General features: G+C 43.2%; 1 protein-coding gene across 1 annotated transcript in view; it reads right to left on the bottom strand.

Moving 5' to 3' along the window:
• LOC144799722 (hydroperoxide isomerase ALOXE3-like) overlaps positions 1-12,856 on the bottom strand; it is a 446,013-nt gene that overhangs the window by 215,976 nt on the left and 217,181 nt on the right. The window contains exons 7-9 of the mRNA XM_078671234.1: positions 10,763-10,906; positions 3,599-3,802; positions 3,227-3,313 (exon numbers count right to left, since the gene is read on the bottom strand). Coding sequence (XP_078527360.1) covers positions 3,227-3,313; positions 3,599-3,802; positions 10,763-10,906 — 435 coding nt within the window. The remainder of the gene's footprint in view (positions 1-3,226; positions 3,314-3,598; positions 3,803-10,762; positions 10,907-12,856) is intronic.

Consider the following 12,856-nt stretch of genomic DNA (forward strand, 5'->3'; position numbering starts at 1 on the left):
ATACGGTCTACAAAGTAAGAAATCCTCCCATGTGCTATAGGGATTTCCCGCCAAAACACTGGGATGTGGAGACAATTGAAATAGTGGGAGCATTGCATGTCAGAGGAGAAGTTTTCTAGTTACTGGTGTTGTCTGATCAATTCTCCCAGTTGGCAGAGATAGGAATAGTTAGCAGCATAGAAATGGGAATGGGGTTCAGTTCATGAATTAAATTTTCAGTTGCAAAGATTTACCCAATTGTGGTTTGAAGACTAATGGGCCTCAGTTTATGTCTGCTGAGATGGAAGACGTTCTATGTGAGAGTGGGATCAAGCACAGGAGCTGCTCACTATAGGATCCAGAGGGAAATGGTACTGTGGAGAACTTTAACATCAGTGTCAAGGAATGCATTCAGTTGGAGTTGAGTGCTGGAAGGAATTGGAAGGAGGGACTTAAAATGTGTTTACAAGCTCACATGTTTTCTCCACATACTACAATCGGAGGTGCTCCTTTTGAGGTGTTTAGGGGAAGGAGAGCAAACACCTTACTGTCCTTTGAATGGATGCAGGTGGTTTGTGTATAATGGGCATCAATGAAAGGTGGAAGTGAGGAAGATAGAAGCAGTGTGGATTAGTGAAAAATGTGCTATGATGTCATCTAAGGCGTCAAAATGGTTTAACTATCTGTGGGTGAGAAGGTGTTGACAAAAAAAAACTGTGTTGTCAAAGAATGATTCCAAGTTTATGGGTGCACTTAAAATCATCAAACTCTTCTGTAATGCAGTCAAAGTGGAAGTTGGTAGAGTCTGAAATCTCAACAGGGTTGCAAGATTGAATAGTGAAGAAAACGTATAACTTCTTTCCGTTCCAGTTCAGGGAATATTTAGCATTTTCATATGTATTTTTTTAAAGGGGGAGGGTGTATGGTATTTGTAATGCACTGAAAGTTGTCTTCACCAATACTTGTTTATGCATGCTGTTGTGCTTATTCACAAAATAATGTGGAACTTGCTATGATTCTAAGGCTGCTAATCTATCATCATACCTTGGATAGTTGCTTCCGAACCTGATATTAGATATACATGGATGGGGTGCTTAACTACCTTCTGGATTTAGCTTTATTACAAGGGAGGCACACAAAACTATACAAAAAGTGATGAATGGAATGCTTGAATTAATCTCAGTCACTGGTAAATATTCGGGCCGCATCCTAATCCATCGTTATTTTGCACAATATGCCACCTAACACTGACCACAGCTATATGCAAATCAGTCTTGACCCTGCTCCAGCCTGAACTGCCAAGTCAGGTCTTCCCTGAACTGGAACACAAGCAAATCAGGACCAGTTTCACCTTAGTTATGGGCTCATCAGCCGGTATTAGCTTGGTTCCAGTGACACAGCGTGCCCAGGATCCACGGTAGATTAATACATCTCTCCATATCAGAATCAGAGGCCTTCACTTAGCGTAATTGAAGCCTTCTTGTTGCCAATACACCTACCAGTCTTCTCACTAACAACACATTGAGAATTAGAAAGAGAAATAACTGCTGAGGAGGCAACAGACTAAATCTCAAACCACACAAATCACCAAGGACGGATGGTCTAACAAATGCTTTTATAAGCGATTCACTTCCCTTGTGACAGCACAGTTGACTAGACTCTCTTTTACATTCCAGAGGGCAGGTAGGGTAACAAGCACAATGACACAGATATCACGATCATACAGAATGTAGGCAAGACTAAAGACAATGCATGGCCTAAAGGCGCATATTGCTTCTCAATTGGAACTAAAATTTGTATGAAGGTCCTGTATAATAGACGAAAGGACTGTATGCCTTATCTATAGAACCAGATAATTCCAGTTTAAAAAAAAAAAAGTTAGACTTCCGTTAATAACATTTGATTGGAAAATCCAACAAAAGAGGTATATATCCCCTGGTAGTTTTAGGGATCAATGCAGAAAAGGCCTTCAAATAATAATCCACTTCCCTTCAATACGTTTAAGTGACTAATACAGTTTTGTATGTGAAATGTTCTGTTGAATGTTTGAGTAAGAACAATACATGGTAGTAAATGCTGATCAGAGCACCAGGAGAACCAAATATAAGGCATATCTGTAAGTGTTAGATGGTCTATTAACTTTAACTACCTCTCTTATGTCGAAGGACTTTACTTATGTACCTGTTGGTAGAAAGATGCGCTAGATGTACTTCTTTTTACGGTTATTGGGTTGTACACAAATTTGCAAATAGACCTAGTAACTAACGAAATATCTTGTAAGAATATGGCCCACAAGCAATATTTGTGAACAAGCAAGGCCAATCCCACTGTGTATAAGATGCCCTATGGATGTATTGGTGGTGACAACTTAGAGCAAGGATAAGAGTGGATGTTGTTTACACAATGCTGTGCTCAGATGTGAGCACTACAGGTTAGGACCAGGTTATTTTACTTCCTGGTTAAGGGGTATCAATTTCAAGGACAGGGCACTAATAGTCTTTTCTAGGATATCTATTCATTGTTATCCTCGAGGTACAATGATTCTTTGGGGGGGGGGGGTTTGTTCTGTTCTACAGTATAAAGGGAAACTCCTCTAATCTCTGTGTCATGCATACTGATTATTTTTCTTGTTTGAGGATTAGTAGTCTCACTCAGTCTACAGCCTCTGAAGCATATCTAAACACACTTCAGGTTTTAGTTATATGTAAAGTAAATGTTCTCAATACAACATTCTCAATACAGCAATGAAATCCCAAACCACGGAATGTGTGTCCTCAACTACTTCAAGCAAAGCAAACAGTGAGATGAAAGTTTTTGCAGAGGACCTCCTTGATGTACATTTCCATCTAATACAAACACTTGTCTGTGCCCTGTGGTTTTGAGACTTGTAAAAGATCACACAAGCATCCTTCATCCTTCAACATGTATGTATACATCTGACAGAGACTAGGAATATTAATTTTTCAGCTGTCCCTCAGCAAACAAATTATTTAATTTGTTTGATGAAGAGATTGAAATAGGTAGCCTGTGGGAACAGGTTTGAATTCGGGTTGTTCCACCCAGCATTGCATACTTCTGAGGTTAATACAATGAGCACCACTTAGGTGAGTAACAATGAACATCTGTTACTTCAGTAGCAAAGGGACAAAGAATGAATGAATGCATTACAAATTCATGTTATATTATGTTATCAATCATCCCTATGACCTTTTTTGGATGCCAGCCACAGAGGTGGTGCAAATCTTACCTTATCAAAGAATCCTCGCCATCCAATAAGTTGTTCTCTAGCAAGTGTATTTATTTGCAAAGTATAACGATGGTGGGGGATGAGGAGCTGAAGAGAGAAAAGTAAATACTAGTAATTAGAGACACAAGGACAAGGGCTGATTCAAACTGATCTTGCATTATCAGTTCCTCAGCACTTCTGTAACATATAGACTTTTACTTTTCTGCTAATGTTCAGACCTCCAAGAATCTTAGCAGTTCATTATTCTTTGTGCCTGACAGTATTTGGGCAGCATGACCTACTTTAACGGTTTACTCCAGCTATACAGAGAGTCAATTTACTGAGTTTGGAGTTAATATTGTCTCTTTGCACCGTCTGATTCATCTATATTACCTTGTAAAGAGGATGAGACACTGGAAGCTGCCTCAATGTAGCAATGCAAAACACCTCTGCAAAGACGTGAGTACGCAGGAAGTGGAACAAGACCTGGTGTGTGGTAAAATTGGAGCTCCTCACCCACATCTTGGCAAGTAACCAGTCCCACTCATTATCACTCGGCAGGAAGATGGGATTCTTTGGACCCGGAGTCTGATTTATCTGCAGAGGAAGATGCACAAACAGCTAGTTACTGGACCTTGCTGTTATGGAAAAGCAGCTGCTGTCAAAACGTAATCAAGAGCCAGGCACAATATATTAGACTCTGAGGATGTTTGCTGAAATAGAATACCAAGAACATTGCAATCTTTCTAACATTACACATTCTTTAATTCTCAGAAATCTTACAGGAAGAAAATGGCAGTTTATAAATGGTCTGAACCTAATGTGAGAAAAGAGTGATGTACCAACATCAAGGGGGGTGGGGGGAGTAAGAATGCTGGAAACATGTTAACGCTCAGAAAAAGAGCTGCTAAAGTTACATGATGGACCACTCAGCCGAAGAGTCAATCCATTAGAAACCATGAATTCAGAAGATGACATGCAAGTAACATTAGAACAAGCAAGAAAATTCTTGTGGTCCCCTGGGTACCATTTCATAAGGTTTATTTTGACAATGAGTAGTTTGAGCTATTCTTGCAAATTGAGCCGTAATAATCTGTAAGAATCAAGCAGAATTTAAGCAAGAGTGTTCTCTTGCAAAACATATTTTTCAATTTGAAGCCAGAAACCATTCGCTCTTACATTTTTTTACCCATATTTTTTCAATTGGTGAATTGTGGGTTTAGGAAATTGACATCTTTTGTATGATGCCCGCACTGCCCCGAAGCTTGCCCTATTTCCTTTGCTGGTTTTATAACTGGCTTATTCGTGTTTGGCACCTTTAATTCGCCTTCATGTCCACAGTATATGGTGGTGAAATGCATCTAAAACCTGGACGTTAAATACCTCTTGTGCACTGCAGCACTATTTTCCATTCACTAAAGTGGCAATGTATGAAAATGTATGTATGTATGTAAATGTATGTAAATCTATAGTGGCTTCATGCATCAGGCCTACCCTGTATAGCCTGACATCTGTATTGTAAAACCTGCAGTGTGGTTTGTCAAATCAACCCTGTTTGACAGTTAAATATTAGTAGGTCATCCCTATGAAGGCCTTGTACCCTGCAAGGCAGCGTGCATGGTATTTTTTACTAAGGCTGGCCTAGCTGGCCTGCGTAGAAAATCAGAGTGTAGATAAAAATACTAATACAGTATCTCAGGTATGGGACAAGGTAGGAAAATAATGAAACCACTATTTTCAATAGTTATTAAAAGTCAATTTCAAAGGTAAATCAGTTTATTCATGAGTATTAAGGAAAAGTAACTTTGGAAAGTTATGTTTTCCCCACCTTCAGCCCCTTGTATTAGGTCTCCAGCAGTAGCACAGCTGGCATTAGCCCTGATGAGATGTGAAAACTGCTCACAGAGAAGGGACAGTGGCTTTTTCCCCTGAAGGGAAGCCCTGTTGGGCTGGGCCCAGGAACTTCATTTGATTCAAAGGGGTCTCCCCTGTCACAAGCAAATGTTAAGTGATGCCTTAAAAGGTCGCAGATTTTGTCCTCCTACTCATGCTGGCACCAAACCCAGTGGGAGAATAGCTGCCCTCAGAACTGGTTTAGAGTAGTTGCAGAGGATGAGCTTGTTCATTACAACGGCCAAATCTCTGAGTGGGCACACTGGATGGTAATAAGGAAAGAGGAGTTTCTAATCTTGGCTTTTGAGAGTGATGGACACAATGGATTGTTTGCAACAGGGCAAATCAGAACAGCTGCAAAAATGGATATGGCTACACCTGGTAACTTTTATCTCATTGGTTTGAGAGAAGCAAGGAGTCATTGCCACCCACCAACTGGTGTCAGGTATACATGTGGCCCCACCAGATACCCACTTCAGAACAAGTACCGGGCCTGAGGAAGAACAAAAGAGAATTGGACCTTTTTCTGTGACCTGTGATGACATAGAAAGGACTGGACCTGCTCCCTTTGGACCAGAGACAAAGAAGTGAACTCCAAAGGTTAGTTAGCTGTATAGCTACAGGGCCACAGCAAGATGCAAGTGGCCTTTTCACTTAAGTGGCAAGCTGTCCAGTACCAATTGGCCTGGACCCGGCTGGTGGCCTCCCCTGGAGTGCGTCATGATTCCCAAGTGCTATTCATAAGGTCCTGAGCAATTTTGCTGCGTCTAACTGGACTTCTTCCACTATCGCTGGATAGTAGTGACTTTCAGTTCTCCTGAGGATCGGTACAACCCACCCTAGCATGTTCGTCCAGGGTGTGACCTCTCTGGACTGGGAAAAATGTTTCACCCATGTGTAGCTTCTCTGCAGCAGTAAATCCAATTAATTAGACCCTGGCATGAAGGTATCAGTCCTCGTGAATCCAGATACAACCAGCAGCATTGCCCCGCTGGGAAAAAGAGACTGAATGTGAAGGTAAAAATCTTGACCAGGCGAAGGTGGCAAAAGTATCCAGCCGACACTTCCCTGGGTGAAAAAGTTGAACATTTATAGCTAAAGCCAATAGCTTAAGCTGGCCCTCATCCAATACCTATCTGACTTTTTTGAAGGCCTCTTCAAATAAAGTCTGCTGCCTTTCCCCGCTGAAGGATTTTGCCTTCTGTTTTGTAGACTAAATCCTAAGATAAAACCTCCAACTGGGAAAAGCCTGGTTGATGTATCGGACCCACTCTCCATAACGGTTGGCCTGCTTTTTGTGCTTTTTGGCACTATTTTCCCTTAAATCTTTAGAAATTGTACTCTATTTTCTAATTTGGTTTAGTTTTTTTATTTCGTGGTATTTCGACTTTATTACTGTTTCACTACAGCATAAATACTTCATTTATTTATGTTAAGTCTGTTTGATCTGTGTGATAGCTAGCAGGGGTTGAGCTCAGGTTAATTTAGGGATTTGAAGATTCACTCTGACAAAAGTTGTGATTATTCCTTAAAGTAGCAAAAAACACAGTTGATGGACAGAACAATGTCATACATTCACCCCAGTACAAGGATCTGGGCCTAAATCCATCGTTTTTTTGCACTCCACACCACCCTGGGTTAGACACTGGCTATATGCAAATCAGCTCTGACCCTGTGCCTCATGGGAACAGTCCAGTCCAAACTACCAAGCCATGTCTTTCCCAGACCGGAATCAAGCATCCAAGGACCGGTTTCTGGCTATCAGCCTTCATTCAGCCTGGATAGCTTGACTCCAGTGGTGTGGAGAGCCTGGGACTCACGTATGAGCATCCCCAGCCCACTCGGGGTGAAAATTGCAAAAAACACAGTTGATGGACAGAATGTAGAACAATGTCATACATTCACCCCAGTACAAGGATCTGGGCCTAAATCCATCGTTTTTTTGCACTCCACACCACCCTGGGTTAGACACTGGCTATATGCAAATCAGCTCTGACCCTGTGCCTCATGGGAACAGTCCAGTCCGAACTACCAAGCCATGTCTTTCCCAGACCGGAATCAAGCATCCAAGGACCGGTTTCTGGCTATCAGCCTTCATTCAGCCTGGATAGCTTGACTCCAGTGGTGTGGTGAGCCTGGGACTCACGTCTGAGCATCCCCAGCCCACTCGGGGTGAAAATTGCAAAAAACACAGTTGATGGACAGAATGTAGAACAATGTCATACATTCACCCCAGTACAAGGATCTGGGCCTAAATCCATCGTTTTTTTGCACTCCACACCACCCTGGGTTAGACACTGGCTATATGCAAATCAGCTCTGACCCTGTGCCTCATGGGAACAGTCCAGTCCGAACTACCAAGCCATGTCTTTCCCAGACCGGAATCAAGCATCCAAGGACCGGTTTCTGGCTATCAGCCTTCATTCAGCCTGGATAGCTTGACTCCAGTGGTGTGGAGAGCCTGGGACTCACATCATCCCCTTTTGTATCGCTTTGTTCGCCCTAAGTTTGGCAGGGTATGCTCAGATGTGAGTCCCTTGCTCACTTGGCCACTGGATTCAAGATAGCCTGGCTGATGAGGATTATGAATCCGAAACCGGTCCCAGGATGCTTGTTTCCGGTCCATGGAAGACATGGCTTGGCAGTTCGGGCTGTACTGGTCCCATGAGGCACAGGGTCAGACTGATTTGCATATAGCCATGTTTGAAATGGGGTGGCTGAGTGGGCTAAAGAATGGTGATGGATTAAACCCAGATCAGATGACTGCGGGTGAGTGTTTGATTTGCTCAAGCACTCCGTCCATCATCCCCTTTTGTATCGCTTTGTTCGCCCTAAGTTTGGCAGGGTATGCTCAGACGTGAGTCCCTTGCTCACTTGGCCACTGGATTCAAGATAGCCTGGCTGATGAGGATTATGAATCCGAAACCGGTCCCAGGATGCTTGTTTCCGGTCCATGGAAGACATGGCTTGGCAGATCGGGCTGTACTGGTCCCATGAGGCACAGGGTCAGACTGATTTGCATATAGCCATGTTTGAAATGGGGTGGCTGAGTGGGCTAAAGAATGGTGATGGATTAAACCCAGATCAGATGACTGCGGGTGAGTGTTTGATTTGCTCAAGCACTCCGTCCATCATCCCCTTTTGTATCGCTTTGTTCGCCCTAAGTTTGGCAGGGTATGCTCAGACGTGAGTCCCTTGCTCACTTGGCCATTGGATTCAAGATAGCCTGGCTGATGAGGATTATGAATCCGAAACCGGTCCCAGGATGCTTGTTTCCGGTCCATGGAAGACATGGCTTGGCAGTTCGGGCTGTACTGGTCCCATGAGGCACAGGGTCAGACTGATTTGCATATAGCCATGTTTGAAATGGGGTGGCTGAGTGGGCTAAAGAATGGTGATGGATTAAACCCAGATCAGATGACTGGGGGTGAGTGTTTGATTTGCTCAAGCGCTCTGTCCATCATCCCCTTTTGTATCGCTTTGTTCTCCCTAAGTTTGGCAGGGTATGCTCAGACGTGAGTCCCTTGCTCACTTGGCCACTGGATTCAAGATAGCCTGGCTGATGAGGATTATGAATCTGAAACCGGTCCCAGGATGCTTGTTTCCGGTCCATGGAAGACATGGCTTGGCAGTTCGGGCTGTACTGGTCCCATGAGGCACAGGGTCAGACTGATTTGCATATAGCCATGTTTGAAATGGGGTGGCTGAGTGGGCTAAAGAATGGTGATGGATTAAACCCAGATCAGATGACTGGGGGTGAGTGTTTGATTTGCTCAAGCGCTCCGTCCATCATCCCCTTTTGTATCGCTTTGTTCGCCCTAAGTTTGGCAGGGTATGCTCAGACGTGAGTCCCTTGCTCACTTGGCCACTGGATTCAAGATAGCCTGGCTGATGAGGATTATGAATCCGAAACCGGTCCCAGGATGCTTGTTTCCGGTCCATGGAAGACATGGCTTGGCAGTTCGGGCTGTACTGGTCCCATGAGGCACAGGGTCAGACTGATTTGCATATAGCCATGTTTGAAATGGGGTGGCTGAGTGGGCTAAAGAATGGTGATGGATTAAACCCAGATCAGATGACTGGGGGTGAGTGTTTGATTTGCTCAAGCGCTCCGTCCATCATCCCCTTTTGTATCGCTTTGTTCGCCCTAAGTTTGGCAGGGTATGCTCAGACGTGAGTCCCTTGCTCACTTGGCCACTGGATTCAAGATAGCCTGGCTGATGAGGATTATGAATCCGAAACCGGTCCCAGGATGCTTGTTTCCGGTCCATGGAAGACATGGCTTGGCAGTTCGGGCTGTAATGGTCCCATGAGGCACAGGGTCAGACTGATTTGCATATAGCCATATTTGAAATGGGGTGGCTGAGTGGGCTAAAGAATGGTGATGGATTAAACCCAGATCAGATGACTGGGGTTGAGTGTTTGATTTGCTCAAGCGCTCCGTCAATCATCCCCTTTTGTATCGCTTTGTTCGCCTTAAGTTTGGCAGGGTATGCTCAGACGTGAGTCCCTTGCTCACTTGGCCACTGGATTCAAGATAGCCTGGCTGATGAGGATTATGAATCCGAAACCGGTCCCAGGATGATTGTTTCCGGTCCATGGAAGACATGGCTTGGCAGTTCGGGCTGTACTGGTCCCATGAGGCACAGGGTCAGACTGATTTGCATATAGCCATGTTTGAAATGGGGTGGCTGGGTGGGCTAAAGAATGGTGATGGATTAAACCCAGATCAGATGACTGGGGGTGAGTGTTTGATTTGCTCAAGCGCTCCGTCCATCATCCCCTTTTGTATCACTTTATTCCTTAAAGTAGGCAGCTTCCCATTGCAAATGATAATCCAATTTCTTACAGTGTGTAATAGTTAGTGCAAGATTATGTGAAGCCCATGATTTTGGCCAGAGGAAAGAAGAGATGAACAAAGAGTCAAAGGGTTAAGCAGGACAGAAGCCACCTACAAAATGACAGAGAAAAAGAGGCAATATATTTAAATTGTATCAAGAAAGTAACAGCAGCTTACAAAGAAAAAACATCTTCCATAGATGCTGTGAAATGCTCGGAGACCGAGCACAGATGAGAAAAAGGTATGCATGCTAAAGAGTGCTCCTGGCGCAAGCACAGGGGGAAATTATAGCACCAAACAACTTGCTAGACGTTTTTCAGATATTTACATTACCTAGAAGCATTTTGCACCAGTCATTTACAAAGCTCACCATACATACATTAAAAAAAATGATCAATAGTCAAAATCCAACTAGCTGGAAGAGTGTTTCATTAAGAGTGAGATTACACATTAGTTTTCTTTCCTTGATCATTGTCCAATCACAATTAAAATCCCTGTAGGTGTTCTGGGAAACATCTTGTCTAGAACTGTGCATAGTAAAAATCTTATACACATATAAAGAATAACACACAGTACCAAGCACCCTTCTGCACCATAAAGGTGAAGCTATTTGACTGTATGGGCGTGAATATATTCTAACCAATGTGAAAACTAAGAGTTAATATCTTTCAGGTTACAATTGAAGCCAACATTCTATAAAAAGAATCCAAAAAAGGGTACTGATCATTTATATTTGTATTTTTTCAATTTTTATCAATTACCTAATATCTTGAAATTTAAAAATTCTAGACAATCTGGATGGCTCATCAAAGACAGCACCTTACCTGGATGGCTAGGGGTATCATCTCTTCCAGGGGTGAGAGGTAGAAAAGGCACAAGGGAGCAGCCAGATATTGCAGACGGCCATCCAAAACATTTACGGGAAGGCCTTCCAATATCTTATAATCTGCAATGAAGATCTTTCCTCTCTGCAAACAGAGGAAATAGTACAAAGGAGCTTGAATTTCAAAATAGACACCATTAACAAAGTAATCAAGTCTAAATAACCATATTCAAGGTCTTAGTAACATGACAACTACCAGGAATCAGTGCCAATTGGGCAAGCTTCAGTAACTATGAAAACATCAGAGCTGTTATATTTCATATCGGTAACCTAATATAGGTCTAGGGAACATCCTACACTTTCAATGGTTAGAGCGGCAGACCCTGATGCAGAGGTCTAGTCCGGGACCAGGGTTCAATTCCCCGCCTCGGCGGGTCTTGGGCTCAAAAATTCCACGGACCTGATAATTCTCACCTCGGTGCCTATTCCAATCATGGAGTCCCTCTCTGCAACTCTGGGCAATAGCTTGCTTAATCTCCACAACGGCCCCCACAACGCTAAGGATGCCTGGCCTCCACCTTGGGGGTGCCCAGGAGTGGACACCTCACAGAAAAAGCCAGGATGGGTTCCACAGCGGTATTCGTACAAGCGCCTTGAGACCCTTGCGGGTGAGTAGTGCGCTATACAAGTATCAATTTACATTTACAGCATCTCCCTGTCATTTCATATGAACGAGCCTTATAAGGACATAACTCCAAATAAGGACAGACTGCCATGTATGGACATAACGCCTTATAAGGATAGTACCCTTTTATGGACTAAACCTTTAACCTCGTACCATGCAGAGGGTGGGTTTTTCCCAATCGATATTGCTAAGACATCATTCTTAGCACATATGAATAATTTATGAGTACACTCTCCAGGAGGTCCACTTCACCTCTCAAATTGACGCACAAGGTTTAATTCCCAACGTCATCCTCATATTGAACAATGGGGAACATACCCACATAGACTGTATAAATACAGCACCTCTTGCTATCAGTAGTCAGGAGGGAACTGATACTTCAAGGCCGACACAGGGACCAGAGATGCTGCGGCTCCGGCATGCCATCTCTCCAGCTGACAGTGGTCTGACTATCCCTTGCGGGATGTCCAGCTCAAGTCCAGGACAAAGTCCCACGCTCTCACTATTCAGGTATGGGGATTCGACTAAATCCTAGTGGGAGTCTTGGCTCTTAGGTTCTTAGGCTTTTAGGCTTAGGCTTTATAGCACCTACTCACATGCTTGGTACACTTAGGTACATCTAGACAGGCATCTTAGGAGTACGCGCTTTATTTCATAAATGCATTTCATATTCATGTATGTGTTCATGACTATTGTAAAATGGTAGAACAATACTATTTCTTTTAATTCACTGTACAGCTGGTTCTATATCTCTGTTACTGTGTTACAGTTGTAGCAGTGCACTTATTTTACGTGAGAAGAACAAAGGTACAATAAATTCTTATTGTAAACACGCTTGACTGTTTCTTCTGTCTATCTCTCTGAGAGCAAAACAAGCAAGCACCAGTGACTGGGTGAAAAGTAGTATATCATTTCCACGAGTCTGAGGTTATTATGTTCTGAGGTTGCAAAAACTAATCTCTCTGATAACAGAAGATTCTAGTAGCACATATTTGGTGTGGGTGTATAGACTCTGTTTACCCCCAAGCCCAGAGTGTATGTTCTCAGTAAACAGCGTATGTCCTGCATGAAAGGGTGCTATGGGAACTACACTACAGAGCAACCAGGAAAAGTGTTAGTAACTCAGTCACTCTCATTGCCAGCATCCCAACTGTATTATCTAGTAGTCCTTTCAATGTCAATGCCAGAACCACCAATGTAAGGCTTTAAGTCCATTCAGCTTTTGTACTAGTGCTCCAGGCAAATATTAGCGCACTGTTACCTAATCTGCATCAATCACGCAGTGCAAGCTGTGCTCTGCAAATATTAGTGTCCCAGTCCTACTTTGTAAGCCCTAGCATTTTTGTCACTGTAAGTGCTGGTACTATAACTCAACTATAACTAACTATTGTCACTATGTTGTCTCAGTTC

The sequence above is a fragment of the Lissotriton helveticus genome, chromosome 12, assembly GCF_964261635.1.
Source record: "Lissotriton helveticus chromosome 12, aLisHel1.1, whole genome shotgun sequence".
Taxonomy (NCBI): domain Eukaryota; kingdom Metazoa; phylum Chordata; class Amphibia; order Caudata; family Salamandridae; genus Lissotriton; species Lissotriton helveticus.